This window comes from Podarcis liolepis (assembly GCF_965112155.1).
Source record: "Podarcis liolepis genome assembly, chromosome: 12".
Lineage (NCBI taxonomy): Eukaryota > Metazoa > Chordata > Lepidosauria > Squamata > Lacertidae > Podarcis > Podarcis liolepis.
In genome coordinates, this window is record NC_139563.1 from 60,148,614 (window position 1) to 60,175,553 (window position 26,940).

Genomic DNA, 26,940 nt, shown 5'->3' on the forward strand with positions numbered 1-26,940 from the left:
GGCTGTCAACATTGTAACCACCACAGCCCAGAGTTCCCGCCTAAAATAACTGCCGCGGACCTGAGTGAAAACTATCTACAGACCTGAGTGAAAACTATATACAGTATCCCCCTGTTGGCCCAGGGTGAAACTACACTACATAACACTGACAGTATATTGAAATGGGCTTATTGTCTTCTAAAGCAACTACTCTATTCCCAGTCTAAGAATGGAAAGCTGGTGGACAACAAAAGAGGTTTAAAGACTCTCTCAAGGCAAATCTTAAAAAATGTAGTATAACCACTGATAACTGGGAAACATTGGCCTGTGAGTGCTCCAACTGGAGAACAGCCTTTACCAAAGGTGTCATGGACTTTGAAGAAGCACGAACTCAGGTAGGGAGAAATGAGCTAAGAGGAAGGCACATTTGACAAATCCTCACCATGATCAACTCCTGCCTGGAAACCTATGTCTTTACTGTAGAAGGACGTATGGATCCACAATTGGCCTCCACAGTCACTTATGGACTCACTGTTAAGACCACATTCATGGAAGACAATCTTACTTGGCTACGAGTGATCGCCAGAGAAGAAGATCAATTAGCAGAGTGAAAGATATACACTTTAACCCAACCCTCAACAGTCTGAAAAACCCTTGAGTTCACATCGGTTGATACTGTGGTAAGTTAAATTAATTTGCTGTCTTTTCTGTTTCCCAAAATGATTAGCAGTAGTGCTTGTTTTTATTTGTTTGCTTCTCTCTGGTGCCTTGTCAAAGTGGAATCTGCAAAACCTCAAAGTGGAATCTGAATTGTATCTGAAGAAGTGTGCATGCACACAAAAGCTCATACCAATAACAAATTTAGTTGGTCTCTAAGGTGCTACTGGAAGGAAGTTTTTATATTTTGTTTTGACTATGGCAGACTGTCAGGGAACTGCCATCGGAGCCAGATGGAGAGGGAGGGCTCCAGAGGGATTCCGGAGAGCGTCCTGGGAGGGAGAGAAGCAGCACATCTTCTGGGGAAGAAAATCAGCGTAACACCAGTGGAGAAGGGGGGCAGATGGGGGAATCGGCGAGGTGGCTCCAAGACTCCTCACCAGGAACCAGTGGGGAGAGCACGGGTCCTCCGATGCCCACACCCTCCCTGCGCAGAAGGCTTCTGCGCAGGGAAGCTAGGCGGAGACTAGGCGTCAAAGAGCTTCTTTGCTGGAAGAAGTTCAAGAAAGGCCCCTAACGGATTCTGCCAGCGATTGAGACAGCCACGGGCGCATGGCTGCCCAGACAGAAAGGGTTCATTCAGGCAACCAGCCAAGGGTGGCGTTGATTTACACACAAGCAACCCCTAGAACCATTACAGCAATCCGTTAGTCCCTGATGTTGCTTGTGCGTAGCCCCGGAGATGCAACAAGATGAGCCAAACAGGAACAGCCGGAGAGACGGAGCAGCCAGCTGCGGTGCGGAGTCTGGTCGAGAGGAACCGAGACTTGGAGACGCACGTAGCTATCCTGACGGCACAGCTGGAGGAAAGACGGGCTCAGGATGCACAGGTCAGAACCACCCCCATCGCAAGGAAGATACCGGGGCTGGTTCACAAATTTGGGGGGAAGCCCCAAGACTACAATGCTTTCCGAATGGAAGTGCAGTACACTTTGGAGCTGCAGAAAAATGACTTTGCTGATGACGGGGAGAGGGTGGCTTACATTGTGGGGCATCTGCAGGATAGGGGCGAGAGAATGGATCAGGCCCCTAATGGCGACGCAAAATGATGCCTTGAAGGACCTTAATAAATTCCTTCAGGGGATGGATGCGATGTTTTCCAGTGAGGTGGAGCAAAGCGTGACACGTCGGGAATTAATGGGTTGCAAGCAGGAGAGTCCGTCAGAAGCTACTGGTCGCGTTTTGCAATGTTAGTACACCGGCTCGGGTGGGATCTGGACTCTGAACCGATACAAATGTTGTTTGAGGTGGGTCTTTCCCCCAAAGTGAAAGATGAGTTGTCCCGAGCGCGGTCGATGGATGAGCTCACAAAGGCGGTGCTCGCGATAGGCGTATGCCAAGAAGCGCAGGCTCAGGAGAAGCGGGAAATGAGAGGGGAACGTTTCCATGACTACCACATTCCTGAGATACCGAGGGAGCCTCCCCAGGCGGCAGAGCCAATGGAAATTGATGGCGCACACGAGGTTTCAAACTCCCGTGAAGGTCGTAAAAGGGAGGGAAAGGACTGGAAAACTACCAAGAAGTGTTTCCTCTGTGAACGACCAGGACATTTTGCTAAGGTCTGCCCTCAAAGGAAAGCCTGGCAAGGCTGCAGGCCACAACGGCTTTTTTAAATAAATAAATCACAGATTAATGTGAAAACAAGACTCACCCACCTCTGTCAACTGGAATGTTCTTTAATCAACAACATAATCTAGACTGATTCCCTAAAGTCCTTTCCACCATCTCTAGGAACTCTGGGAACCATGAGCAATGCCACCCATAGCTTCTTGCAGTCCTGGATAATACAGAACAAAACTCCTAGAACTTTCTAGGGCATAATGAAAGCCCCACCACTAAGACCTTCCTGTAGTCATCAGCAGGACAAATCAGAAAAGAGATGGTAGTGAGGATCCTCAGGTGGCAGATCTTGTAGTACCTTTAAAACACAATAAACACTGATTGCTTTGTATATTGTTATAATTTACCACCAGTAAGCGGTGCCATTTAGATTTTTAACACTACCAATCTAGCTATGCAGCACCCTTTCTATCAACACAGGTGTTCTTGTTCGGAGTGAGGGAATCTGTTTCTATCCAAAATCCTCTGCTTCTTCTATAATAAAGCAAGTTCATTTTGTTCATCAGTAAGGGGAAAACAGCATATAATTTCAGACACTAACATATGCAAACTGTGTTTACTTGAGAGTTCCACTAGCACCCAAGAAAAGGAGTATCCAGGTCCTCTTGTGAATCAGGAATTGGTTAAGGTGCAGAAAGCAGAGAGAAGGAATAAATGGACAGTTCTCTGCCAATAAGCAATATTAAGACCTGTGCTTCTCAATTTGTTCATAAATGAGCTAGAGATAGGTGGCCAAGATTGCTGACAATGCTAAATTCTTCAGGGCCATTAAAACATATAGAGGTTGTGAAGAGCTCCACTAGATGTCATGATTCAGGACAGATAAAAGAAATTCCTTCTTCACACAGCACATAGTTAAACTATGGAACTCACTCATGAAGGCCACCAGCTGGGGTGGCTTTAAAAGAGGCTAGTGATAATGCTAGCAATGATGGCTCTGCTCTACCTGCACAGCTAAAGGCAGCAATGCTTCTGAATACCAGTAGCTGAAAAGCAAAGGAAGGGAGGAGATTCTTGTGCTCGGATCCTGCTTGTGGCTTTCCCAGAAGAGGCATCTGGTTGGCAATGGGGAGAGCAGGCAGTTGACTAGATGGGCCATTGGCTTGATTCAGCAGACTCATAAAATAAAGGGCCACACCGAGAAAAGTGAACTGAGGCTTCCAAAGTGGTGGAAGAATAATATCAGTAAATCAATTTTGTTCTTCCTCTTTCTCAGTTGGTTGAAATACATTTCATCTCTTAAATGCATGAGTAGCCTTGATTCAAAACAGTGGGAAATCACATTGAGAACTTGAATGACAACTAGGGCAAGAGGTCAAGCCTACTAAGGCAGATGGAGGGAAAAGAGCCAGAGGGTTTATCGCCCCTGAATTTCACATTGGCTATATTGCTGTTTCATCAAAAATAAAATGGCACGAGCAATTTAAAGAGAAGTGAGTAGGGTCTACAAATATGCAGTAGAATATACTGAGCAAATACTTGCTTTTTCTTAGAATAGCTGTGAATTAGAAACACAATGCTCATCATTTCATGACCAAAGGAACAGTGAGTGGGGGTGGTCAGAGACTTTGTGAAAAGTAGGGAAATACCTCTAGGGTGCCACTACATCCATGCACAAAACAAAATGACGGATAATAGAATCATAGAATTGTAGAGTTGGAAGGGACCCAAAGGGTCATCTAGTCAACCCCCTGCAATGCTGGAATCTCATCTAAAGCATCCATGGCAGATGGCCATTCCACCTCTGCTTAAAAACCTCCAAGGAAGGAGGGTGCACCACCTCACGTGGGAGTCCATTCCACTGTCAAACAGCTCCTACTGTCACTGAGGAGCTTCCTTTGATGAAATTGAAAAGGCATTGGCTGGTAGTTAAGCAACTTAAATCTTGCTCTGGAACTGGCTGAGAATGTTTTCAGATTAATTACGGTGTCTACCACATGGCTGTGGGAACAGCAAATAGATCCACTGCATCCTCAAAGAGCTGCCCAGCAGAGTTGTTCAATGTGACCTGAAGGCTGGTCATGCCTGACCAGGGGGTGAGACCTCTGGAGCATGTGGTGGCTACCTGTAATCGGCTGGCTAAACATTTTGAAGATAAAGTTGCTTGGGACTGCAATGGTGCAGATGCTGCTCCTGTGGCCATGCCAACTCAGGTGTCCAACATTTTATCAAAGCCATGGTTGAGGGATCAGTTCCAGTGAATGCAGCCTGGTTATATGTATAGGATGCATGTATAGGATGCAATGATGCATCCAGCCATCTGCTCATTAGATCCTTGCCTGCCCTGGCTTGTGAAACTGAACTGAAATGGTGTGACTGATGGGCTCAGAGGTGTGGTAGTCACAGCATTGCATGATGGTGTGCTGCTACCTAGAATCATAGAATCATAGAGTTGGAATAAAGTCAGTCCTCAGGGAATGTGCAGGCGACCTTGGAACGGACAGCTCATGGAAGAACCCCGACCAAACCCAAGAGGAGTGATAGGTGATAGGGGATTCCCTACTGAGGGGAACAGAAGCAGTGATCTGTGGGCCTGACAAGATGTCTCGGGAGGTGTGCTGTCTCCCCGGGGCTAAGATCCAAGATGTAACTGAACGACTGCAAGGAATCATAAAACCCACTGACAAATACCCTTCCTCTTGGTTCATGTGGGAACCAATGACACTGCAAGCAATAGCCTCCAGAAGATCAAAAGAGACTACGAGGCTCTGGGCAGGAAATTGAAGCAACTAAATGCACAAATTGTCATCTCATCTGTCCTCCCAGTTGAACGACGTGGCCCAGGGAGAGAGGGAAAAATAGTGGAAGTGAACAGCTGGCTTCGCAGACGGTGTAAACAGGAACAGTTTGGATTCTTAGATCACGGACTGCAGTTTCTTGAAGATGGACTTCTGACAAGCGATGAGCTGCAACTCACAACGGTTGGGAGAAATGTTTTTGCCAAAAATCTCAGAAACCTCATCAGGAGGGCTTTAAACTGACTAATGTGGGGGAGGGAGACAGTGCTCCTGAAGGTAGGAGTCTATCAATTGATGAAGATGATCATCCAAATGTCATAGAGCAAACAGCACGCAGACCTAGTGGTGGGAGGAAAAAATCCTTAAATAAGAGACACAGGGGAATGATTAATGGACTTCAATGTCTGTACACTAATGCGCAAAGCATGGGAAATAAACAAGATGAGCTTGAGCTCTTGGTACAGCAAACTAAATATGACATAATAGGCATCACTGAAACCTGGTGGGATAAGTCCCACGACTGGAATGTAATAATGGGGGGATACAATCTATTTCAGAGAAACAGACCAGACAAGAAAGGAGGAGGAGTGGCATTATATGTCAGGGATGTGAAGAGATCAAAGATTTAGAACCTCAAAGCCAAAGTGAGAGCATTTGGGTCAAAATTAAGGGAGAGAAGAATAACAGTGACCTCATTGTGGGAGATTACTATAGATCCCCAAGCCAAACGGAGGACATAGATGATGCCTTCCTGGAACAGATGGCCAAGCATGCAAAAGGAAGGGAGAAAGTAGTAATGGGGGACTTCAATTACCCGGATATTTGTTGGATGTCAAACTCAGCCAAGAGCATAAGGTCAACCAGATTCCTCACTGGCCTTGCAGACAACTTCATTGTCCAGAAAGTGGGAGAAACAACAAGAGGAACAGCCATTTTAGATCTGGTCCTAACCAATGTTGATGACCTGGTTAGTGGGGTAGAAGTGGAAGGATCATTAGGTGCGAGTGATCATGCTCTTCTGAAGTTTACTATACAGCGGAAAGGAGCAGCCAAGCATACTAGGACTCAATTTCTTGACTTTAAGAAAGCCGACTTCATAAAACTTAGGGAAGTGCTGGGTGAGATCCCATGGACAGTAGTACTAAAAGGAAAGGGAGTTCATGATGGCTGGGAGTTTGTTAATAGGGAGATAGTAAAAGCACAACGTCAGGCAATACCAATGAGACGGAAACTTGGAAGGTGCCTAAAGAAGCCAGGGTGGCTATCTAAAGAACTTTTAACTGAGTTAAGATTAAAAAAGGATGTGTACAAAAAATGGAAAAGGGGGGAAACCACCAAAGAGGAATTCAAACAAATAGCCAGCACGTGTAGACACAAAGTCAGAAAAGCTAAAGCACAGAATGAACTCAGGCTTGCTAGAGAGGTTAAAAGCAACAAAAAAGGCTTTTATGGGTATGTTCGTAGCAAAAGGAAGAACAAAGAAACAGTGGGGTCACTCAGAGGAGAAGATGGTGAAATGCAAACAGGGGACACAGAAAGGGCTGAACTCCTCAATGCCTTCTTTGCCTCGGTCTTCTCCGATAAAGAAAACAATGCCCGACCTGAAGAATTTGGAGCAAATGATTCAGCAGAGGAAACACAGCCCAGAATAACTAAGGAGATAGTACAAGAATACTTGGCTAGTTTAGATGTATTCAAGTCTCCAGGGCCAGATGAACTGCATCCAAGAGTATTAAAAGAACTGGCAGATGTGATCTCAGAACCACTGGCAGTCATCTTTGAGAATTCCTGGAGAACAGGCGAAGTCCCGGCAGACTGGAGGAGGGCAAATGTTGTCCCTATTTTCAAAAAGGGGAAAAGAGAGGACCCAAATAATTACCGTTCAGTCAGTCTGACATCAATACCAGGGAAGATTCTGGAGCAGATCATTAAGCAAACAGTCTGTGAGCACCTAGAAAGGAATGCTGTGATCACCAATAGTCAGCATGAATTTCTGAAAAATAAGTCATGTCAGACTACCCTGATCTCGTTTTTTGACAGAATTACAAGCCTGGTAGATGAAGGGAACACAGTGGATGTAGCCTACCTTGATTTCAGCAAGGCATTTGACAAGGTGCCCCATGATATTCTTCTAAAGAAGCTGGTAAAATGCGGTCTTGACTATGCTACCACTCAGTGGATTTGTAACTGGCTGGCTGACCGAACCCAAAGGGTGCTCATCAATGGTTCCTCTTCATCCTGGAGAAGAGTGACTAGTGGGGTGCCACAGGGTTCTGTCTTGGGCCCGGTCTTATTCAACATCTTTATCAACGACTTGGATGATGGACTCAAGGGCATCCTGATCAAATTTGCAGATGACACCAAACTGGGAGGGGTGGCTAACACCCCAGAGGACAGGATCACACTTCAAAACGACCTTGACAGATTAGAGAACTGGGCCAAAACAAACAAGATGAATTTTAACAGGGAGAAATGTAAAGTATTGCACTTGGGCAGAAAAAACGAGAGGCACAAATACAAGATGGGGGACACCTGGCTTGAGAGCAGTACATGTGAAAAGGATCTAGGAGTCTTGGTTGACCACAAACTTGACATGAGCCAACAGTGTGACGCGGCAGCTAAAAAAGCCAATGCAATTCTGGGCTGCATCAATAGGAGTATAGCATCTAGATCAAGGGAAGTAATAGTGCCACTGTATTCTGCTCTGGTCAGACCTCACCTGGAGTACTGTGTCCAGTTCTGGGCACCACAGTTCAAGAAGGACACTGATAAACTGGAACGTGTCCAGAGGAGGGCAACCAAAATGGTCAAAGAAACTATGCCTTATGAGGAACGGCTAAGGGAGCTGGGCATGTTTAGCCTGGAGAAGAGAAGGTTAAGGGGTGATATGATAGCCATGTTCAAATATATAAAAGGATGTCACATAGAGGAGGGAGAAAGGCTGTTTTCAGCTGCTCCAGAGAAGCGTACACGGAGCAATGGATCCAAACAACAAGAAAGAAGATTCCACCTAAACATTAGGAGGAACTTCCTGACAGTAAGAGCTGTTTGACAGTGGAATTTGCTGCCAAGGAGTGTGGTGGAGTCTCCTGCTTTGGAGGTCTTTAAGCAGAGGCTTGACAACCATATGTCAGGAGTGCTCTGATGGTGTTTCCTGCTTGGCAGGGGGTTGGACTCGATGGCCCTTGTGGTCTCTTCCAACTCTATGATTCTATGATTCTATGTTGAATAAGACCGGGCCCAAGACAGAACCCTGTGGCACCCCACAAGTCACTCTTCTCCAGGATGTCAAACTCTAGTAAATGTTTCTTCTCTCCTGGTTTGCTGTTGTCTGGAAGCACACAAAACCTTTTTTTTTTTTTTTTTGGTCTATAAAATGTGCTATGTGTGCGTTAGTGGTTAAATTTCTTTTTTTATAAAAAAAATCAGTGGTGTGAACTATCCAAAGGACTCAAGAATAAAAGCCTAGACTAACTGTTCAATGTCTTGAATATTATTAATATACATTTATATTCACATAACACTTTAAGACTGAAATAGTTGATCACAATAGTGTAAAATTTCATATCATTGTCTCATAATAGTTAACTAAATTAAGCTTAAAACTTTAAAAAAAGTAAAAAAATACAGTTCTTCTAAACTAACAGGAATAATTACGTGCCAACATCTGACTACTGCCTGGTCAAAAAATCAAGTGTTTTTGACCAGTTTAATTATCAATGTGAACTACATGATCCACAGATTCCCTTCAATTCTGCAATTCTTTTCAGAAAGAAAATTATTTCAGCCACAGGGCAGAACTGCTAACTCATATATTCCAAAGCCCTATACAGAGTCAAGCTGCCACTGAGGAGGAAATCAAATCACAAGTCAGGAAATAGCCATCATCACTGAATAACTATACAGTTCAAGCAGCTGAATGAAAATTAACAGATATTTTGAAAGGGATTCTAAACATAAATAAGCAATCAGTGACATTTTGGGGGGAAAGCAAAAGTGAATTTGGAAAACTCAGCAGTAGTTGGGATTTCATTCATTAGAACAAGATTTCATTCTTTCATGGGCAACAACAAAAACTTAACAGTCATCCCACTCATGCTCAGAGGAGTAAAGAATAGTCACACATTTTTGCACAGCATGAAAGACATATGAAAACAACAAAATAAAAGCCTTGTGGTGTTGTGCTGATAGGTGTGAGAGATTCAGTGATTATATAATCACCTATTATACTGGATGCAAATTGGAGTACCAATTCAAAACCATATATGTGATTATAGCATTAGATTTAAATTCTTGTCAGCTACCTGAAGCAATGCCTTCAACAACATTTTGCCATTGACATCCTGAACCATGGTCTCAGCCTGCAATTGAACTCTTCTTGTAACACAGTTGGGGGAAATGCTAATCATGTGACAACACAAAATGTATTCCATTATAGATTATTCTTGCTGAGAGTGCGTTAACTAGGAAACAATGCAAATCAACATTTCCTTTAATTTTAACAGGCTCTAAAAGCTGCCACCTCAATCACTTAATAGGTTATCACATTTTCATCTTGTGACAGGTACCGTATATTTTTTATTTAGTGCTGTCAACAAAAAGCAAGCAACAGAAGCAGAGTTGGATATACAGTCAAATAAAAAAGAATTGACTATTACTGTACAATGTCATATCAAAAAATACATATATCTGTTCAATGTGATATGGCAGACACCTACATTTTGCTACATTCCTGATTTAAGTTTCTGAAATGCTATTCATCTAGAAATTTGATCCTCTATGGTAGAGAGAATCTTTAAAGAATTCAAAAGCTGTTTCTTTAATACAGAACAGTCTTTCCCCACAGTGCAGTCACCCATCTCTCCTGATCTCACAACTGCCAAGAGAATCTCTCAATGACACAAAATACCCCTGCCTACTGCTTTGCCCTCCAGCCACATCTTTGATTGATATTTACCTGCCATCCTCCTGGTTTGCTCTAAAGTTTGTCTCTATAAATATCTAAATTCCCTTCAAAGCCACATTTAATGCAATCAGTGACCCAAGTAAATGCTATTAGGGCATGGATATCTGCTGACTGATCCGCATGTTTCCAGGTTGTATGTACAGGTTCTTTATAACAATGTAAATTATCATTGCAAACAGTGTCGGCTCCAATGTTAAGCAATGCCAGGCATTTGCCAGTGCTGTAATAGCATCAAGGGACCCACCTCACCAGCAGAGATGCCACTCTCACTTTACACAGAACCTCAAAGAAGGCCAGATACAGGAGGATTCACTATCTACATGCTCATGCCCTATGTCTTCCAGGTCAAGGGAAACCTCAAAATCACGAAAGCTACACCAAAATACATTTAACTCATACAGCTCTTTATTTAATCAGGGATTATATTTGGATAACCTTGCCCTGTTTTGGATGCTAAATGGGACATAGACCCATTAAAACTTCCTTTTAGATGCCTCTCTGGGCTTTCGGATCACATGTCAGGAAGCAAAATAAGCTATTTTGTTCCTTTAAAGCAATTCTTCAAAGTTATATTCTGTTTTGTAATTCTCACTTAAAATGGGTTATTTTCTTGGTCAGAAAATGATGACTTCAGTTACTGAGCTGGTACACAAGAGTGCAGTCCCCCATATAACAACAAAGGTAACTGAAAACAGAATGGGAAGACAGGACTGATGAAATGGTTCCATGATACCAACCTGACATAGATGACCTTGCTTTTGATTAACTCAAATATGAATAATTTTTGCTTTTCTATATAGTACATGTGGAAGACTCCTTATTTCAAGTTACAGATAGGTAGCCGTGTTGGTCTGCCATAGTCAAAATAAAAAATAAATAAAAAAAAATATTTATCCTTATTTCAAGTCACCCAGTCAGCTATCTTCAATTGGTTTGTGCCAATTGTTTCCTGTCTAATGTTTTCAGAGGAAATTACCATTCCAGAAACCCTCTCCCTTTCATAATGTGAGTAAGTGCAATATTTATACCTTGAGTAATTCATAAAAATGTTTACATCTTGCTTTCAAAACATTATAGGAAACACTAGAACGTGTCCAGAGGAGGGCAACCAAAATGGTCAAAGGCCTGGAAACGATGCCTTATGAGGAACGGCTAAGGGAGCTGGGCATGTTTAGCCTGGAGAAGAGGAGGTTAAGGGGTGATATGATAGCCATGTTCAAATATATAAAAGGATGTCACATAGAGGAGGGAGAAAGGTTGTTTTCTGCTGCTCCGGAGAAGCGGACACGGAGCAATGGATCCAAACTACAAGAAAGAAGATTCCACCTAAACATTAGGAAGAACTTCCTGACAGTAAGAGCTGTTCGACAGTGGAATTTGCTGCCAAGGAGTGTGGTGGAGTCTCCTACTTTGGAGGTCTTTAAGCAAAGGCTTGACAACCATATGTCAGGAGTGCTCTGATGGTGTTTCCTGCTTGGCAGGGGGTTGGACTCGATGGCCCTTGTGGTCTCTTCCAACTCTATGATTCTATGATTCTATGATTCTATGATTCTAGTTTCCAGTAATAACTTTTAGCCCCAATGCAAAATATGTATACTCAGAAGTAAGGTAAAGGTAAAGGGACCCCTGACCATTAGGTCCAGTCATGGCCAACTCTGGGGTAATCTCACTTTATGGGCCGAGGGAGCCGGCGTACAGCTTCCGGGTCATGTGGCCAGCATAACTAAGCTGCTTCTGGCAAACCAGAGCAGCGCACGGAAACACTGTTTACCTTCCCGCCGGAGCGGTCCCTATTTATCTACTTGCACTTTGACATGCTTTCGAACTGCTAGCTTGGCAGGAGCAGGGACCGAGCAATGGGAGCTCACCCCTCCACGGGGATTCGAACCGCCGACTTTCTGATCGGCAAGTCCTAGGCTCTGTGGTTTAACCTACAGCGCCACCCGCGTCCCTTAGAAGTCCCTTACATTGATCTAAATAGGATTTACTTCCAAGTAAGTTTGATAGTTTGAAGCCTAAACACTTACTAGGGAGTTCCATTTATCTCCTGAATAAGCTGAACAGAAGACAACCATGCAGACAAGAGAGTTAGAAAACTTTTAAGCAAGATAATATATATATCCACAGGAAACTGTAGAGAAATTTTGCTGCTTTGTTCATATTTTTTTTAAAGAGAGCAAATGCAATTCAAGGCTGTGCACTCACACCTAGGTGTGGAGGAGAAATCTGAAGCAGCTCACATTTAAAGAGAAACCCATCCAACTGACATTTTGGAAACAACAGGCAATCAAAACACAGCCATCCGTTGACATTTATATTAGGAGACAACGGCAGGCAAAAACGTAGATTTGACAAAACAATATTCAAAAATGTGTTTATTATGAGAAATGCACACTAAAATGCTGGCAAATTTTCATGAGGCTCAGAAATGAATGTAAGATTGGAAAAATCAGCAACCAGCATGTGAACTCCTGCCTGTTCTTATTCTAACAAGCTTTTGAGAACTGTCAGCTTTTAATGAAAGGCTGGCTGCTGTGCTGTTTTTATGGTAATTGTCTGCATGTTTTAAAAAGATATTCTATTTTTATATATAGCATTTATTCTATAAATGCTTATTTTTTACCAAATTATTGTTCTCCTTAACCCCCCCCCCAATGTTTTTAGCTGTTCCAATTTTATATGTAAGCTGCCTTGAGCCCCTTTCAATGAAAAATGTAGGGTATAAATAAATATATAAGAATATCAGAAGAAACCAAGAGAACACAGATTCCTCCATCTCCACCGACATGACTTGAAAAGCATATATTGCTTGGACTCCCTTTGGGCACAAAATGTTGTGGGATTTCATAAATATGTAAATTTTATTGTATAACTTAACTGAAAATGGGCTGCTGGCACACGCTTTGGCACAGATGATGATGCTTTCACAGAAATCTATTCTTTGAAGTTCAACTGTTCACATATTTTCCTTTTTTCTCTGAACCTCTCAGTCGTGCACTTAAAAATAGACTACCAGATAATCTGGGTAAATCATAAAGCTCAGCTTATCCCTCTCTCCATGCTTCCCTCCCTCCCTCCAAACACACAATTTATTTGGTCCACCAGCTCAGTAGCAGTGAGCCAGGAGTAATCTTGTAAGCTGGCTACATGCGTCTCCTTATGTATTTGGAGTGAGCACATATATGTGATCCGTGAGCATGTGTCCGAAATTCAGAAAGATTCAACCACAATAACCAGCCAGTATAACTTCACCTCTTTCACTGTGGGTTATGTTTGTGTGTCATGACAGTCTTAGTCAGCCAGAGAAAATAGAATCAGAAAGCACCATGGAAGAAAAAGGCTGTTTTGTTTTCACCTATATTATTATTCTCAAAATTAGATTCACCCAAGCCAACACAGCTACTCATCTGTGAACTGCCAAAACAACAGACAAGCAAACCATCTCCCACCTGCCTCCCCTCTCTTCCCACCAGCGAAGATTCAGAAGAGGGGGGTGGGTCTCAAATCTTTAAACCTCCCCTGCTCTCTTCTCTCCTTTCCAGCTCAAGTCCCTTAGGCTGTGGACACCTGAGGAAACCCTGCAGAGCCATAAATAGCGACGGGGGGGGGGGGGGCTTTGCAACAGCACATTCCTGAAGATGCAGCTCTGCCACAGGATTAATGGGCGAGAGAGGGAGCCTGTGAGGGGCGGCGGAGAGAGGGGGGCACAAGCAGCTGCTATGGGGAAGCAGGGGGGCTGAATGAGAGGGTTTCCGAAAACACCCGCTTGCCTATGGAATTAGAGATGGGAAGAAAAGGGGCTCCATCAAAATATCTTCTACACGATTTCCTTCACTTCACAGAAAAGCACCTTTCCACCTCATTCGCTGTCAGCCTTCCGCTGTCCGTGTTTATCCCATTTATCCTACGGGTATCACTCTGCTATCTCGTTAAAAACTTGGCGATATCTGCGGGGTGGATCAATATACAGTATCCTCCTCTCTCTGCACATTATACGGCGTCCGTATCATCTTGGGCACAGATAAGCCGTTTTCAGCAGTTCCACAAACAACAAACACTTAGTAACGTGCTCGTAATCCACACACATTTCAAGCACCCTGTCCTTCCACAAAAGCAGCCATGTGCTGCCAGACATTCATTCTCTTTCTCCTTCACCCACCCACTTACTTCAGCGCCCCCATTTGCCACTGTATCAGCTATAGGCAGAAAACACCCAAGCCCAGTTTGCAGACCCCCTGGGCACCTTCGAGCGAGCAGCATCCCCGACACCCCGGGCAGCCCGCCATCTCCTGCCAGCCCCGGCTCTATCCTGCAGGGCCGTCGGTTCCCTTTTCCAGCGCGGGGCCTGAACGGAACTTCCTCGGGAGCCCGAGGGACTCCGAGCAATCGGGGCGGCCCTTGCGACGGAGCGCAGCCCGGCCGGGCCCCGCCGGTCCTCGGTCCCCGCCCGCCCGCCCGCCCGCCCGCCGGGCGCACTCACCGTCCTCCAGAGCGGCTGCCTCTTGGCGCTGGCCGACGTGAGGGCGACGATGAGGTGCGAGGCGGCCACGACGACGCCGAAGACGATGGCCAGGAGGGTGCGGACGGGCAGCAGCGCGTACGAGATGAAGGTGACCAGCAGCAGCTGCCACATGCCCTGCTCGGGGGCGCTGGGCGGCTCGGCGCCGTGCGCGCCCAGCGAGAAGGGGCAGCAGAGGAAGGCGAAGGTGAAGCTGAAGAGCAAGGTGAGCTTGACGATCTGCTGCAGCTGCGTGACCTGCAGGTACTTGACGTTGGTGACGATGAAGAGCGAGAGGAAGATGATGCAGTGCACCGGGTGCGAGCCCTTCGAGATAGTGAGTCCGGGCGCCGACAGCAGCTCCAGCAGCGCCAGGCTGCCCGTCAGCGCGATGAGCACGGCCAGCGCCTTCAGCGTCGAGGTCTGCTCCAGCTTCAGGTTGTAGTTCTGGAAGAGCGACTCCAGCTCCTTGCACGCGAACTGGTCCTCGCACGCCGACGCGCCGTCCAGCAGCGCCGCCGCCGCCGCAGCCGGAGCCCCTCCGACGGCCGCCGCTCCCGGGGCGCCGCCGCCGCCGCTCTGGCCGCCCGCCGCCGCCGCCGGCCCGGGAGGAGAGGAGGCTGCGGAGCAGCGGCGGCAGCAGCAGCAGCAGGAGGAGCCGCAGCGGCGGAGGCACTTCTTCTTGCTCGCCTTCCTGGCTTTCTGAAACGGCAGGTCCTCCATGGCCAGGCCATTCATAAACCCGGCGGGGAAGAGAAGCGAGGCTCTGGGGCCGCCGCCTCGGCCGCCGCCGCCGCCGCTCCCGCTCTGCTCATGGAAGAGGCGGGGCGGGGCGGGGCGGGCGGCAGCCTTTCGCCGCACGCGGGAAAGCGGCGGCGGCGGCGGCGAGGAAGCCCCTCCGAGCCGCGCTGCGGGAGGCGCCGAGGGCGAGGGATCCCGCGCCGGACGCCTCTTGCGCGACTAGCGGCGTGGGCGCTCCGCGCGCGAACAGCCGCCCGCGCGGAAAATCCTCTGGGCCGGCGCGGGTGTCCGGCCGCCTGCCAAGCGCGCCGCCCGCTGGGTGGGCAGCATGGGGAAGGCGGCCGAGAGCGAGGCGCGGCGGCGGCGGGGAGCGGAAGGCGGACTGGCCAGGGGATTCCCCGCCGGGCGGGACGCGCCAAGGAGGCGAGGCGGGCAGGTGATCCCGGCTACGTCCACCAGCCTCTCGGCGCGGGGCCCGGCCTGCGCCTGCGCGCTGCCGCCGCCACCGCCACTGCCGCCGGAGGAGCCCGACGCGTCTCCCGCACGGAGCGGATTGGCGCGCGCGCCGCGTGGTCGCCGAGCCGCGGGCTCCTCTGCGCGCCTGTCCGCGCCCCGCCGCGCGTCCACGGCCGTCTCCAGCTCCCGGGAAAGGGCTGCGCGCTCCAAGTACGAGCGGGAGGCCAGCGGGTGCCCGCCTCCCGCGCAAGCGAGAAGCCAGCTAGCGGGACGGGGCGGCCTGGCTCGCTCTCCGCCTCAGTCTTTGATGTGGCCGGCCGAGGAGATTTCCTTAGCTTACGAGTCTACACAGAATTCCGCGGAAAGGGAACTTTGTAAAATCTACCGTGGCCATTGCTCGAAGCCGGTGTGTGTTTTCCCTTGCATTTCGAGACTAGACCCGAAGCCCAGCAAAGCAGAGCCCACATCTGTACTGGGATCCATGGCGCGCTCTCACATCTGCCCCTCGAGGAGCCTTAAGAAAGCCGACCAGCAGCGCCCGGGGCTCCCGACCCTGCCGAGCGAGAAGCAGGCTCGCCACATTCCCGGACACGCTGACAAGAAGGCAAGAGCGCCGGCTCTCCCTCGCCGGAGCAACACGCCGGACAACGACCACAGCTGCCTTGCCCCAGCCAGATATGCAGCAAACCCCTTTTGAAATGGATAGCCACGTCTTATGTACCAATCCTCTTAAAAGGTATTGACTTCTGCTACCACCAAATGATAACTATCTTCCATTTTGAACTAATGATAAGACTCCCCTTCCATCAAATGTCGAATACCTTTATCATGTGTTTTTCTAGTCTCATATGATCATAGTCCTAACAATTAGCAGTCTGGTGAGGAACTGCAGTGGGGAATAAACCATTTATTATGGAGCTACTGGGGAACATCCCGTGGTCAGAATATTCAAAAGAGAAGGGAGTGCAAGATGGATGGGAGTTTCTGAAAGGTGAAATATTAAAGGCACAAATGCAGACAGTTCCAATAAGAAAGAAAAGTGGGAGGCATCTAAAGAAACCAGTGTGGCTTCATAAGGAGCTTATAGATAAGCTTAGATTTAAGAAGGGCATGTGCAGTGGTACCTTGGGTTACAGACGCTTCAGGTTACAGATGCTTCAGGTTACAGACTCTGCTAACCCAGAAATAGTGCTTCAGGTTAAGAACTTTGCTTCAGGATGAGAACAGAAATCATGCAGCAGCGGCAGCGGGAGGCCCCATTAGCTAAAGTGGTGCTTCAGGTTAAGAACAGTTTCAGGTTAAGAACGGACCTCCGGAACGAATTAAGTACGTAACCAGAGGTACCACTGTATAAGAAATGGAAGAAAGGAATCACAAAGGAGAGGTATACATAGAATCATAGCATCAAAGAATTGTAGAGTTGGAAGGGGCACTAAGGGTCATCTAGTTCAACCACTGCAATGCAGGAATCTCAGCTCAAGCATCCAGAACAGATGGCCATCCAACCTCTGCGTAAAAACCTCGAAGGAAGGAGAGTCCACAATCTCCCAAGAGAGACAGTTCCACTATTGAACAGCTCTCACTGTCAGGAATTTTTCCTCATGTTTAGCTGGAATCTCCTTTCTTGTAACTTGAAGCTATTGGTTCAAATCCTACCCTTGAGAGCAGGAGAAAACAAGCATGTTCCCTCTTCCATGTGACAGCCCTTGAGATATTTGAAGATGCCTCTCCTATCCCCTCTTAGTCTCCTCTTTTGCAGGTTTGACATACTCAGCTGCTTCAACCATTCCTCATTTTTTAAATATTTTTTATTAGGAATTTCAACATAACATTTTATCAAAAATACATCATCCTCATTCCCCCCCTTTTCCCCTCCCCACTCCCCCCAAAAGAAAACCTACCACCCACCCCCAGACTTCCGTCAGCTCCTCTCTCTGGTTTTTCACCACATGTTATTCTCTGCATGTTATAAAATTATAAATATCCTTAATTTATCTATCTATATATTACCAATAAAAGGTTTGTGAATGTTTATTCAAAACCTGCCAAGGAGTCCAGTTCATTTTGTTGTTTCTTTAAATACTTTGTAAAGGGTTCCCGTTCTTCTTTAAAGTCACAGTTGCCCTTATCACGTAGTTTGTGTGTCAATTTCGCCAGTTCCGCATAATCCATCAATTTCTCTTGCCACAGTTCTTTGGTCGGGATTTCTTCATTCTTCCATCCTTGTGCTATTAAGACTCTTGCCGCCGTTGTCACATACATGAAGATGTTTTTCAATTTCCTTGGCAGGTCTTTTCTACAATCCCTAACAAAAGTGCTTCAGGCTTTTTTACAAATGTTAATTGGAACATTTTCTTCAACTCATTGTATATCATTTCCCAGAATTTTTAAATTTTACTACAATTCCACCACATATGGTAAAAAGTCCCTTCTTTTTCCTTACATTTCCAACACACATTTCAACCAGTTTTATACATTCTTCTGCACTGGTGTTACATACCATCTATACATCATTTTCATGTAATTTTCTTTCAAAAGAGAACAGTCTGTAAATTTTAAATCAGTTTTCCACAATCTTTCCCAATCTTCAAACATTATACAGTGGTGCCCCGCAAGACGAACGCCTCGCAAGACGGAAAACCCGCTAGACGAAAGGGTTTTGGAGGCGCTTCGCAAAACGAATTTCCCTATGGGCTTCCTTCGCAACACGAACACCCATAGGGAAATCTCCGGGACAGCGGGGAAGCGCAGCACGTCTCCCCGAGCCACCCTTCTCCCCGAGCCAGCCTTCGGAAGGCTCCTCCGAAGGCTGGCGGTGGGGCGGAAAGCCCTTCTCCCCGCGCCAGCCTTCGGAAGGCTCCTCCGAAGGCTGGCGGTGGGGAGAAAAGCCCTTCTCCCCGAGCCAGCCTTCGGAAGGCTCCTCCGAAGGCTGGCGGTGGGGCGGAAAGCCCTTCTCCCTGCGCCAGCCTTCGGAAGGCTCCTCCGAAGGCTGGCGGTGGGGAGAAAAGCCCTTCTCCCCACGCCAGCCTTCGGAAGGCTGCTCCGAAGGCTGGCGGTGGGGCGGAAAGCCCTTCTCCCCGCGCCAGCCTTCGGATGGCTGTCCTGAAGACTTGCGGTGGGAGGAGGGTTTTCCTTCCCACCGTCAACATTCAGAATGCTGTTCTGAATGTTGGCGGTGGGGAGGAAAAACCCTCCTCCCACCGCAAGCCCCGGGAACAGAGGAGAAGCGCTGCGCCCCTTCCCCTCTGTTCCCGTACCTGTCCTGAAGGCTTGCGGTGGGGAGAAAAGCCCTTCTCCGCACCGCCAGCCTGGCAAGTGGTTTCCATAGGAACACATTAATTGATTTTCAATGCATTCCTATGGGAAACCGTGCTTCGCAAGACGAAAAACTCGCAAGAAGAAAAAACTTGCGGAACGAATTAATTTCGTCTTGCGAGGCACCACTGTATTGTGACCTATATCTTGTACCCATTTAATCATAACTGATTTCACCTCTTCATCTTTTGTTTCCTATTCTAGCATTCCCATTCTATATGCACCTTTCAACAGCTTCACCTTCCCTTCTATGACTTCCTTTTGGAATCTAGATGTCGTATTGCTAAATCCTTTCTTATTGTCTTCTTTGTATATTTCATGTAGTTGCCGATAGTGTAACCAACTCTGAAAGTGGCCTTTTATTTCCTCATAATCTCTTAGCTTCCATTTTCCTTCTTGATCCTTTAGCAAGTTAGCATACGTAAGCCACTTTCCTTTCTTTCCAAGTGGTTTGAGCAGTAAAGCTTCATGTGGTGAAAGCCACCAAGGGGTCTTCTGTTCTAACAGATCTTTATATCTCTCCCATACTCTTATTAATGATTTCCTAATTATATGGTTATAGAAACTTTTATGAACCTTCCCTTTCCCATACCATAAGTATGCGTGCCAGCCAAATCTATTGTCATGTCCTTCCAATTCTAATGCTTCTTGCTTTTCCAACTTCATCCAGTCCCTAATCCATACCAGGCATGCCGCTTCATAATACAATTTAAGGTCTGGGAGGGCAAAACCGCCTCTGTCTTTTATGTCTGTAAGTATCTTATGTTTTATCTTTGGCCTTTTGCCCCTCCCCCCAATAAACTTAGAAATTTCTTTCTGCCATTTTTTAAAACAATCTTTCATAATTACTGGGACTGATTGGAAGAGGAATATCATTTTTGGCAGCACATTCATTTTAATCAACCATTCCTCATAACTCTTGGTTTCCAGACCCTTGATTTGGAATGCCTTCTTTCTCTCCACATTCTCTGTGCATTTGCATGTTAATCTCAAGCATTTGTACCTTGTGTTAGGCCAGGGGGACTTTGTTCGTGTACCATGCACCTCTTTGCCCAGTGAAATCCTTGCCTGAACTGACTGAGGTAATTTTGGATGTGGTGTTGAGGATGGCAAAACTGTTGGTTTGGGTGATAACAACGTGCACACTGAGATTGCTTTCTCTTTGGCAGCTCAGTATTTAATGACTACCATGAAAACTATGGCTCTGTACCAAAATGTAATTGGGCCAACACATACAGCAGAACAGCTCTGAGATCTAGTTTTGTTGGCTGGGCAGGTGATTTGAAGGTAGGCGACTTTACACAGGTTTTATTGTCATGGTTAGTTCACCTCCCTTGGCAGAAGTAGGAGGACTGTGGGGATGATCAGGGATGCAGGAGAGGATATATTGTTTGATTATATCCTTTCCAACTTGTGTTAACAAGTTCTACAATTTAGCAGAGTAACATTCCCCTGCTCAAGAAGAGTTAATTCCAGGATGTACACAAATAATTTTAGTAAGTAGAACTGAATTTTCTTCAGTTTCCTAAGTCCCCCAAGGGATTATCCAATCACCTATGGATACTTAAACTCACCTCTCTTGCCTTATGTAAGCTTTCTGGGCAAATCTGAAGCATTCATGACCTACTGAACCTATCTGCTAATAATAGTGTATCTGTCCAGCAAGCAGGCAAACACTTGTAGTTTCCTTCTTGATAACTTAATTGATTATCAGGAGGAGGGACTTAATCGTACCTGCTTGGAACATTCACTGTCTACTGCACTCTCTTCTCTACCATGTTTCTGGTTTTAAACGCCTGCTAAATAGGGGAAATGAGTCCCCCCCCCCCTTCACTTCTGGAATATCTTCTGATGTGCCAGCTATACATCTTTTTTTCACCTTCCCCATTTTTGTGTACCTTCCCATGCAGGGAGATATTTTCAAACCTGAAGTAAGGTGAAAACACTATTCTGTCAATGGTTGTGTACACATGACAATTTAAACTGCATGCTTGTCTTGAGGTACCACAGGACCTTCAAAATATTTAACTGGAATCCTCCAGAATTTCACATGAGGGACCAGCACAACCCAAGGTTGCTAACAAAATTCACATTTCATGGAATCCAGAACAAATGTTGAGGTACTTCCTCAAGCAAACCAACTGAGAAAAGTGGCAAGAGTTTCAACAAGACTAGCAGAATTTTGCACATCCATTGTTATAGCTGGTCAGTTTATATTTTAAATCAGAAAATGCTTGGTTTTGGTTTACTTTGGTAAATCTTGAGGGTGGGGTGGAAAATCATGTTACCTGAGTGGGGGCTGCCTTTCAGCAGTAGGTGTGCCTGCATACACTGCTTGGATTTTTGCCATTTTGACAATTTATTTTAGATGTGGTCAAATAGTCATTTAAATACTACAGTGATGTTCTAGAAAGAAGAGTAGAAACACCTAGATTTGTATCTTCACGATTATTACATGACTGAATAGTACCAAGCATGTCTTCTCTGAATTATGCACTCATATGCATAGAGTGCTCCCCAATGGCCTCCCCAAAATTGCAGAGATCAGTCAAGAATATTCACCAAGAATCCTTGGTGAGTGGAGCACTGTGAAAAGTGCTTCTGAAAGTGGTCACGATCAGCCAAAGAGCTGCATGAGCAGTTGCAAGTGCTGCCATAATCAACAAAGTGCTCAGAGCAACATTTGCTAGAGTTGCAGAAGAGACCAGGATCACTGCAGTAATTTGGTTAGTGATGAAGACTGGGACATGGCCTCAATGGAGAGATTGTAGCTTCGGGAGAGTGCAAGGGTATGGATCAAGTGACCAGGTGGCCACATTAGGTCCATGAACCAGAAGTTCTCTATGCCTTCTTGAGGGGTTCTTACTGTGGTAGCTGCTAAGGTACAGTGGACTTAAGTAAGAATCCACTGGTTTCCCAAACAAGGAATATTTAGCCACACTGTTAAATGGCCACTACTTTTCAATAAAAAAACTTTTTTTTTCATGGCCACAGAGCCTTATGTCCTAGTATAGCAGTTTTCTCATGATGCCTTCTCCAGGAAGTATTTTTTCCCCATTTACCAAGTGTGGAAGCTGCCCAGCTTGTCCGGAACACCCAACTCTTATCTGTTGATGGACGGCCACCCTGACGGCCCCAGACACACTGACCAGATGCTTGGAAACTCTGGCTGGATGGCTGTGTGGGAGACGATTGAAGTTAAATCCTTCAAAGACAGAGATCCTCTGGCTGGGTCGGGACAACATGGGGTTAAGGGGCCAACTCCCCTCTCTCAAGTAGTGCCAGTGCCTTCTGTCAGGAGCTTGGGTGTAACCTTCGATGCCTCCCTTTCTATGGAAGCACAGGTTGCAACTGCGGCAAAGGCGGCAGTTTCCCACCTCTGCCGTGCTAAACAGCTGGTCCCTTACCTTTCTCACCCTGATCTTGCCACTGTGATCCATGCAATGGTCACCTCCAGGCTCAATTATTGTAACTCGCTCTACACGGGGCTGCCCTTGAAGCTGACCCAGAAACTCCAGTGGGTGCAGAACACCACGACAAGGCTCCTTGCCACGGAACCACATTCATCCAGTGCTACACGAGCTGCACTGGCTCCCAGTGGAGGAGAAGATCAGGTTTAATGTGCTGGTTTTAACCTCTAAAGCCCTATACGGCCTAGGACCCTCATACTTACGGGACCACCTCTCCTGGTACGCAATGTGGAGGACCTTACAGTTGTGATTCGTGGGTACCCACCTAATTTTATTTTGATTTTAAATGTGATTTTGAACTGTATTTTAATCATTTGATTTTGTGTTTTTAATGTATCATATATTTGGTGTTAGCCGCCCTGAGCCCGGTCTTGTCTGGGGAGGGCGGGGTATAAATAAAAATTATTAATTATTATTATTATTAATAATAATAATAGTGGTAACATTTTCTTCAGTGTTTGGCATGAAAACATAATGAACATAGTGCTAACAGACACACTATGGCAACTTTCCACTTAATAGTCATAAATTTTCAACCATGATTTGCCCATGAAACATAACCCAGACATACACAGAAAGTCTCAACATAAATGGAAATAACATTTGCACAGGACTTGGTGACAAACCTACATTATCCAACTGGACAAAGCTAAGAATCAGTAAAAGCATTGTGTGTTTATTAGTCAAAATACAACAATGATACAGCAACGAGTTGTATCCAACATTGCACAAGCTTGCCTTCTATTTGCATAATGGCTTTTCCTTTTCCCTCCTTCCCCTGCAGTCATGGCCCCAAAGCCACGAGAGAGGGTTGAGGTGGGGACTACCCAACTGTGTGAGCTGTGTCATGTGGGCCTACAGTGGAAGGGAAATGAACTGAAATCAAGTAGAGGAATCTCATACACCGCTTCATACAACGTGGTGTCCCCAAAACTACAACACTTAATTTTGAAGAACTTTTTCTTTTGGAAATTTCAGTGTTTGCGTAATGGAAATCTTCCTTTAAAATTAACTGAGTGTACAGAGTTAGTGTGGGATTTGGATTGTTAGAATCTCATTAAAAAAAGTAGGGGGGTTAACTTAAAAACTTTGATGGGTTGTTCATCATGTATGCAACACATGCAAACAAATGGCTAGGGAATGATGACATCTTGGCAGACTGTTCCCATCCAGCTCCCAGGGCACAAACTGAGACAGCTCCTCCCTCCCCAATGTCCACCATATGGAATTTTGAAGAACCACCTTGCCATTGAGGGAAAGAAATAAAAAGCTGCCGTCCAGCTCCAAATACCCCCCCAAATGTCACTTCTCCCACAACCAATAGTGACTTTGGAGCATCAATCCAGGATCCCAAACAGCAGAATAAGCAAGAGGGACCCTAAATGCAGCAGAACTGGCATATGACATTTTGAAGTAAGTGATTACCATTTAAAGATGGCTGCTTTGCAAGAACATTTAAGTCCAGAGTTTAAAATGACTAAGCACACGGCTGCCCACAACTGCTACTTGAAGACTGAAGCCTGATTGAAGAGCAACACAGAAATAGCAGATTTTATAAATAAGATTACAGTGGTGCCTCGCAAGACGAAAAGAATCCGTTCTGTGATTCTCTTTGTCTAGCGGTTTTTTCGTCTTGCGAAGCAAGCCCATTGACGGATTAGCAGATTAGCGCTATTAGCGGCTTTTAGCGGCTTATCTGCTGATCGGATCAGCTGATAAGCGGCTTAGCGGCTTAGAAAAAGGGGGGGAGGGAAAAAAACCAGCAGGAACTCGCAAGACATTGTCGTCTTGTGAAGCAAGCCCATAGGAGATTTGTTTTGCGAAGCACCTCCAAAATGGAAAACTCTTTCGTTTAGCAAGTTTTCCGTCTTGCGAGGCATTTGTCTTGCAGGGCACCACTGTACACAGGGAGTTCATGGATGATTGTGTCTCCATCTTAGTCCAACACTTTAACCACTACACCATCTTGGGTATTCCCAGTTTTTGTTACAGTAACGACTTGATAACACAGGCTTGGTGTGGCATGAAATGCAAAGGTGGCATGAGATGCAGAGCCACCATACATCAAGACCCATAGAATATGTTAAATAGTGGGTAGACATAGCAGACAACACAGCCATTTCTCCAAAGCAGCTCTTTATTTGTAAGCTGGAACAGAACTGAACAGCAAACAGCTCAGCCGGCCTGATTTTATAGGCAGCCAGCTGTCAACATTGTAGCAACAACAACCCAGGGTTTCCCGCCTAAAATAACTGATGTGGACCTGAGCTGAAAACTATATACACGATACTCCTGGTGGCCAGGGTGAGAACTTCAATACATAACACCCCTCCCCACCGAGATAAGGCATTAGTTACAATCATAGTGGTTCCATTACATACAGCAATACCCTTATTGGTTTCAGTAAGGCACATAAGCATATTAATTGACCCTATTCACCATACAGCTTTACATGCGCAGTTTGTCCAGTGAACATAGTCTTTTAAATACGCTGGGCCTTGGAAACCCTGCTGGATCGCCAAGGGCCAGTACCAGAGTCCAGGTAGCTGCCCGATTCTGGCTGCGACTGTGGTGCGACCAAATGTAGCGTTGAGCCTGAGTTCCCTGGCTCTGCTGCTGTCGAAGGAACCGCCGCAAACGGACTCGGTGGACGGTCAGGCACGGCGGTGGTCTGAGTCTCTGGAGAGCCAGGCAGACCCACTGAAATGGCTTGATTCGGCTCCATGCCCTCAGTTTGTGAGGAAGATGTAGGTGGAGCTTCGCCTTCCATTAACGACTGCTCCAGAGCTGGGGCCACAGTTGGGGGCACAGCGATAGTGTCCAAATCCCCAACCCTGCGCCTTACCTGGTCTATGTGCCGGCGCTACAAGTGTCCATTCTCGAGTACCACCTGGTACGAATGGCGCCCTGTGACTCCCACTACTGTGGATGGCACCCAAAAAATGACCCCCACAAAGTTAAGAGCAAAACCTCATCCCCCGTAATAAAGGACCGTGGCGGGTTTGTTCAGCCCGGGGGCTCGGCCACACCAAAGTCTGGGTGCAGCTGGTCAAGCAGAGACCTGAGGCGGCAGCCCTTGTAGCTGCATGAGGGGTGATGTGCTGCACGAGCAAGTATTCAGCGACCCGCTCGTGCCAGTCCCTCTGTTCCAGGCGCACCAGTGCCTCTTTTGCTGAGTGCACCATTCTTTCTGCCTGCCCGTTGCTGGCTGGGTGAAATGGTGCTGTTAGGGCATGGCAGATGCCCAGCCCCAAGAGGTACCTTTCAAAGGTGCCTGACGTGAACTGAGGTCCGTTGTCCAAGACGAGGACATCAGGACACCCTTGAGTTGCAAACAGGCCCCGCAGCACACGGATGACGGCTTCGGTAATGGTGGAGGCATCAGGGCCACCTCCAGCCCTTTGGAATAGGCATCCACCACTACCATAAAGGTCCGGCCATGAAAGGGGCCAGAAAGATCAATGTGCACCCTTGACCAGGGTGCCTTGGGCATCTCCCAGGTGTTACCCTTAGCTGCCGGTGGTGCGGGTCTCGACTCTTGGCATGCTTGACAGGAGGCAACCCACGAAGTGATGGCATCATCCATGTTAGGCCACCAGACGTAACACCGAGCCAACACCTTCATTTTGACAATCCCTGGGTGGCCGATGTGCAGAGCCTTGAGGATGCATTCGCAGAGTCTTTGGGGAACTATGACTCGGTCTCCCCACAGTAGTCAACCACGATGAGCCGAGAGCTCGTGCTGTCTGGTTGCAAACAGCTGGAACTCTGGTGTGAAAGACCCTTCCGGCCACACCCAGTTGAGTACACGTTTGATGGTGCGGTCCTGGGCAGATGCGGAGGCTACATTGGCAGCCAATACTGGCACTGCTGGGAGGTCCTCAATTAGGAGCGATGAAGCAGCAGCCAGGTCTTCCACAAACGCTGGAAGAGCATCGACTGAGAGCATCAGCACGGCCCATCAATTTTCCAGAGTGATGGACGAACTGGTAGCTGTAAGCTGCCAGAAAGACAGTCCATCACAGCATGCGTGGCGAGAGGACCAGTGGAGTTGGTCGATCACTGGTGAGGAGGCCCAGGAGTGGCTTGTGGCCAGTGATGAGGTCGAAGGTTCTCCCATAGAGGTATTTGTGGAACCTCTTTACTCCAGCCACAAGTGCCAGTGCCTCCTTGTCGAGCTGGCTGTAATTCCATTTGGCCGGAGACAGCGTCCGGGAGAAGTAGGCGAGCGGTGCTTCCCTACCATCTGGAAACCGGTGACAGAGGACGGCACCGATGCCAAAAGGCGAGGCGTAACAGGCGAGGACCAGCTGCCTGGCTTCACTTTACTGTACCACCATACTGTCCGATGAGAGGAGGGCTTTGACCGCATTGAAGGCCGCCATTTCCCAATGACCCCAGGACCATGGTACCTTTGTGCTGAGGAGGCGGTGTAGCAGC

General features: G+C 46.8%; 1 protein-coding gene and 1 long non-coding RNA gene across 3 annotated transcripts in view; one reads left to right on the forward strand and one right to left on the reverse strand.

The window, feature by feature from the left end:
* The window catches only part of ADCY1 (adenylate cyclase 1), a 192,279-nt gene extending 177,509 nt beyond the window's left edge, over positions 1-14,770 (reverse strand). For both annotated transcript variants that reach the window (XM_083468810.1, XM_083468811.1), the window contains exon 1: positions 14,501-14,770. In XM_083468810.1, coding sequence (XP_083324936.1) covers positions 14,501-14,653 — 153 coding nt within the window. In that variant the 5' untranslated portion in view covers positions 14,654-14,770. The remainder of the gene's footprint in view (positions 1-14,500) is intronic.
* Positions 1-26,940, forward strand: part of LOC310690215 — a 425,716-nt gene that overhangs the window by 154,048 nt on the left and 244,728 nt on the right. The window lies entirely within an intron of this gene.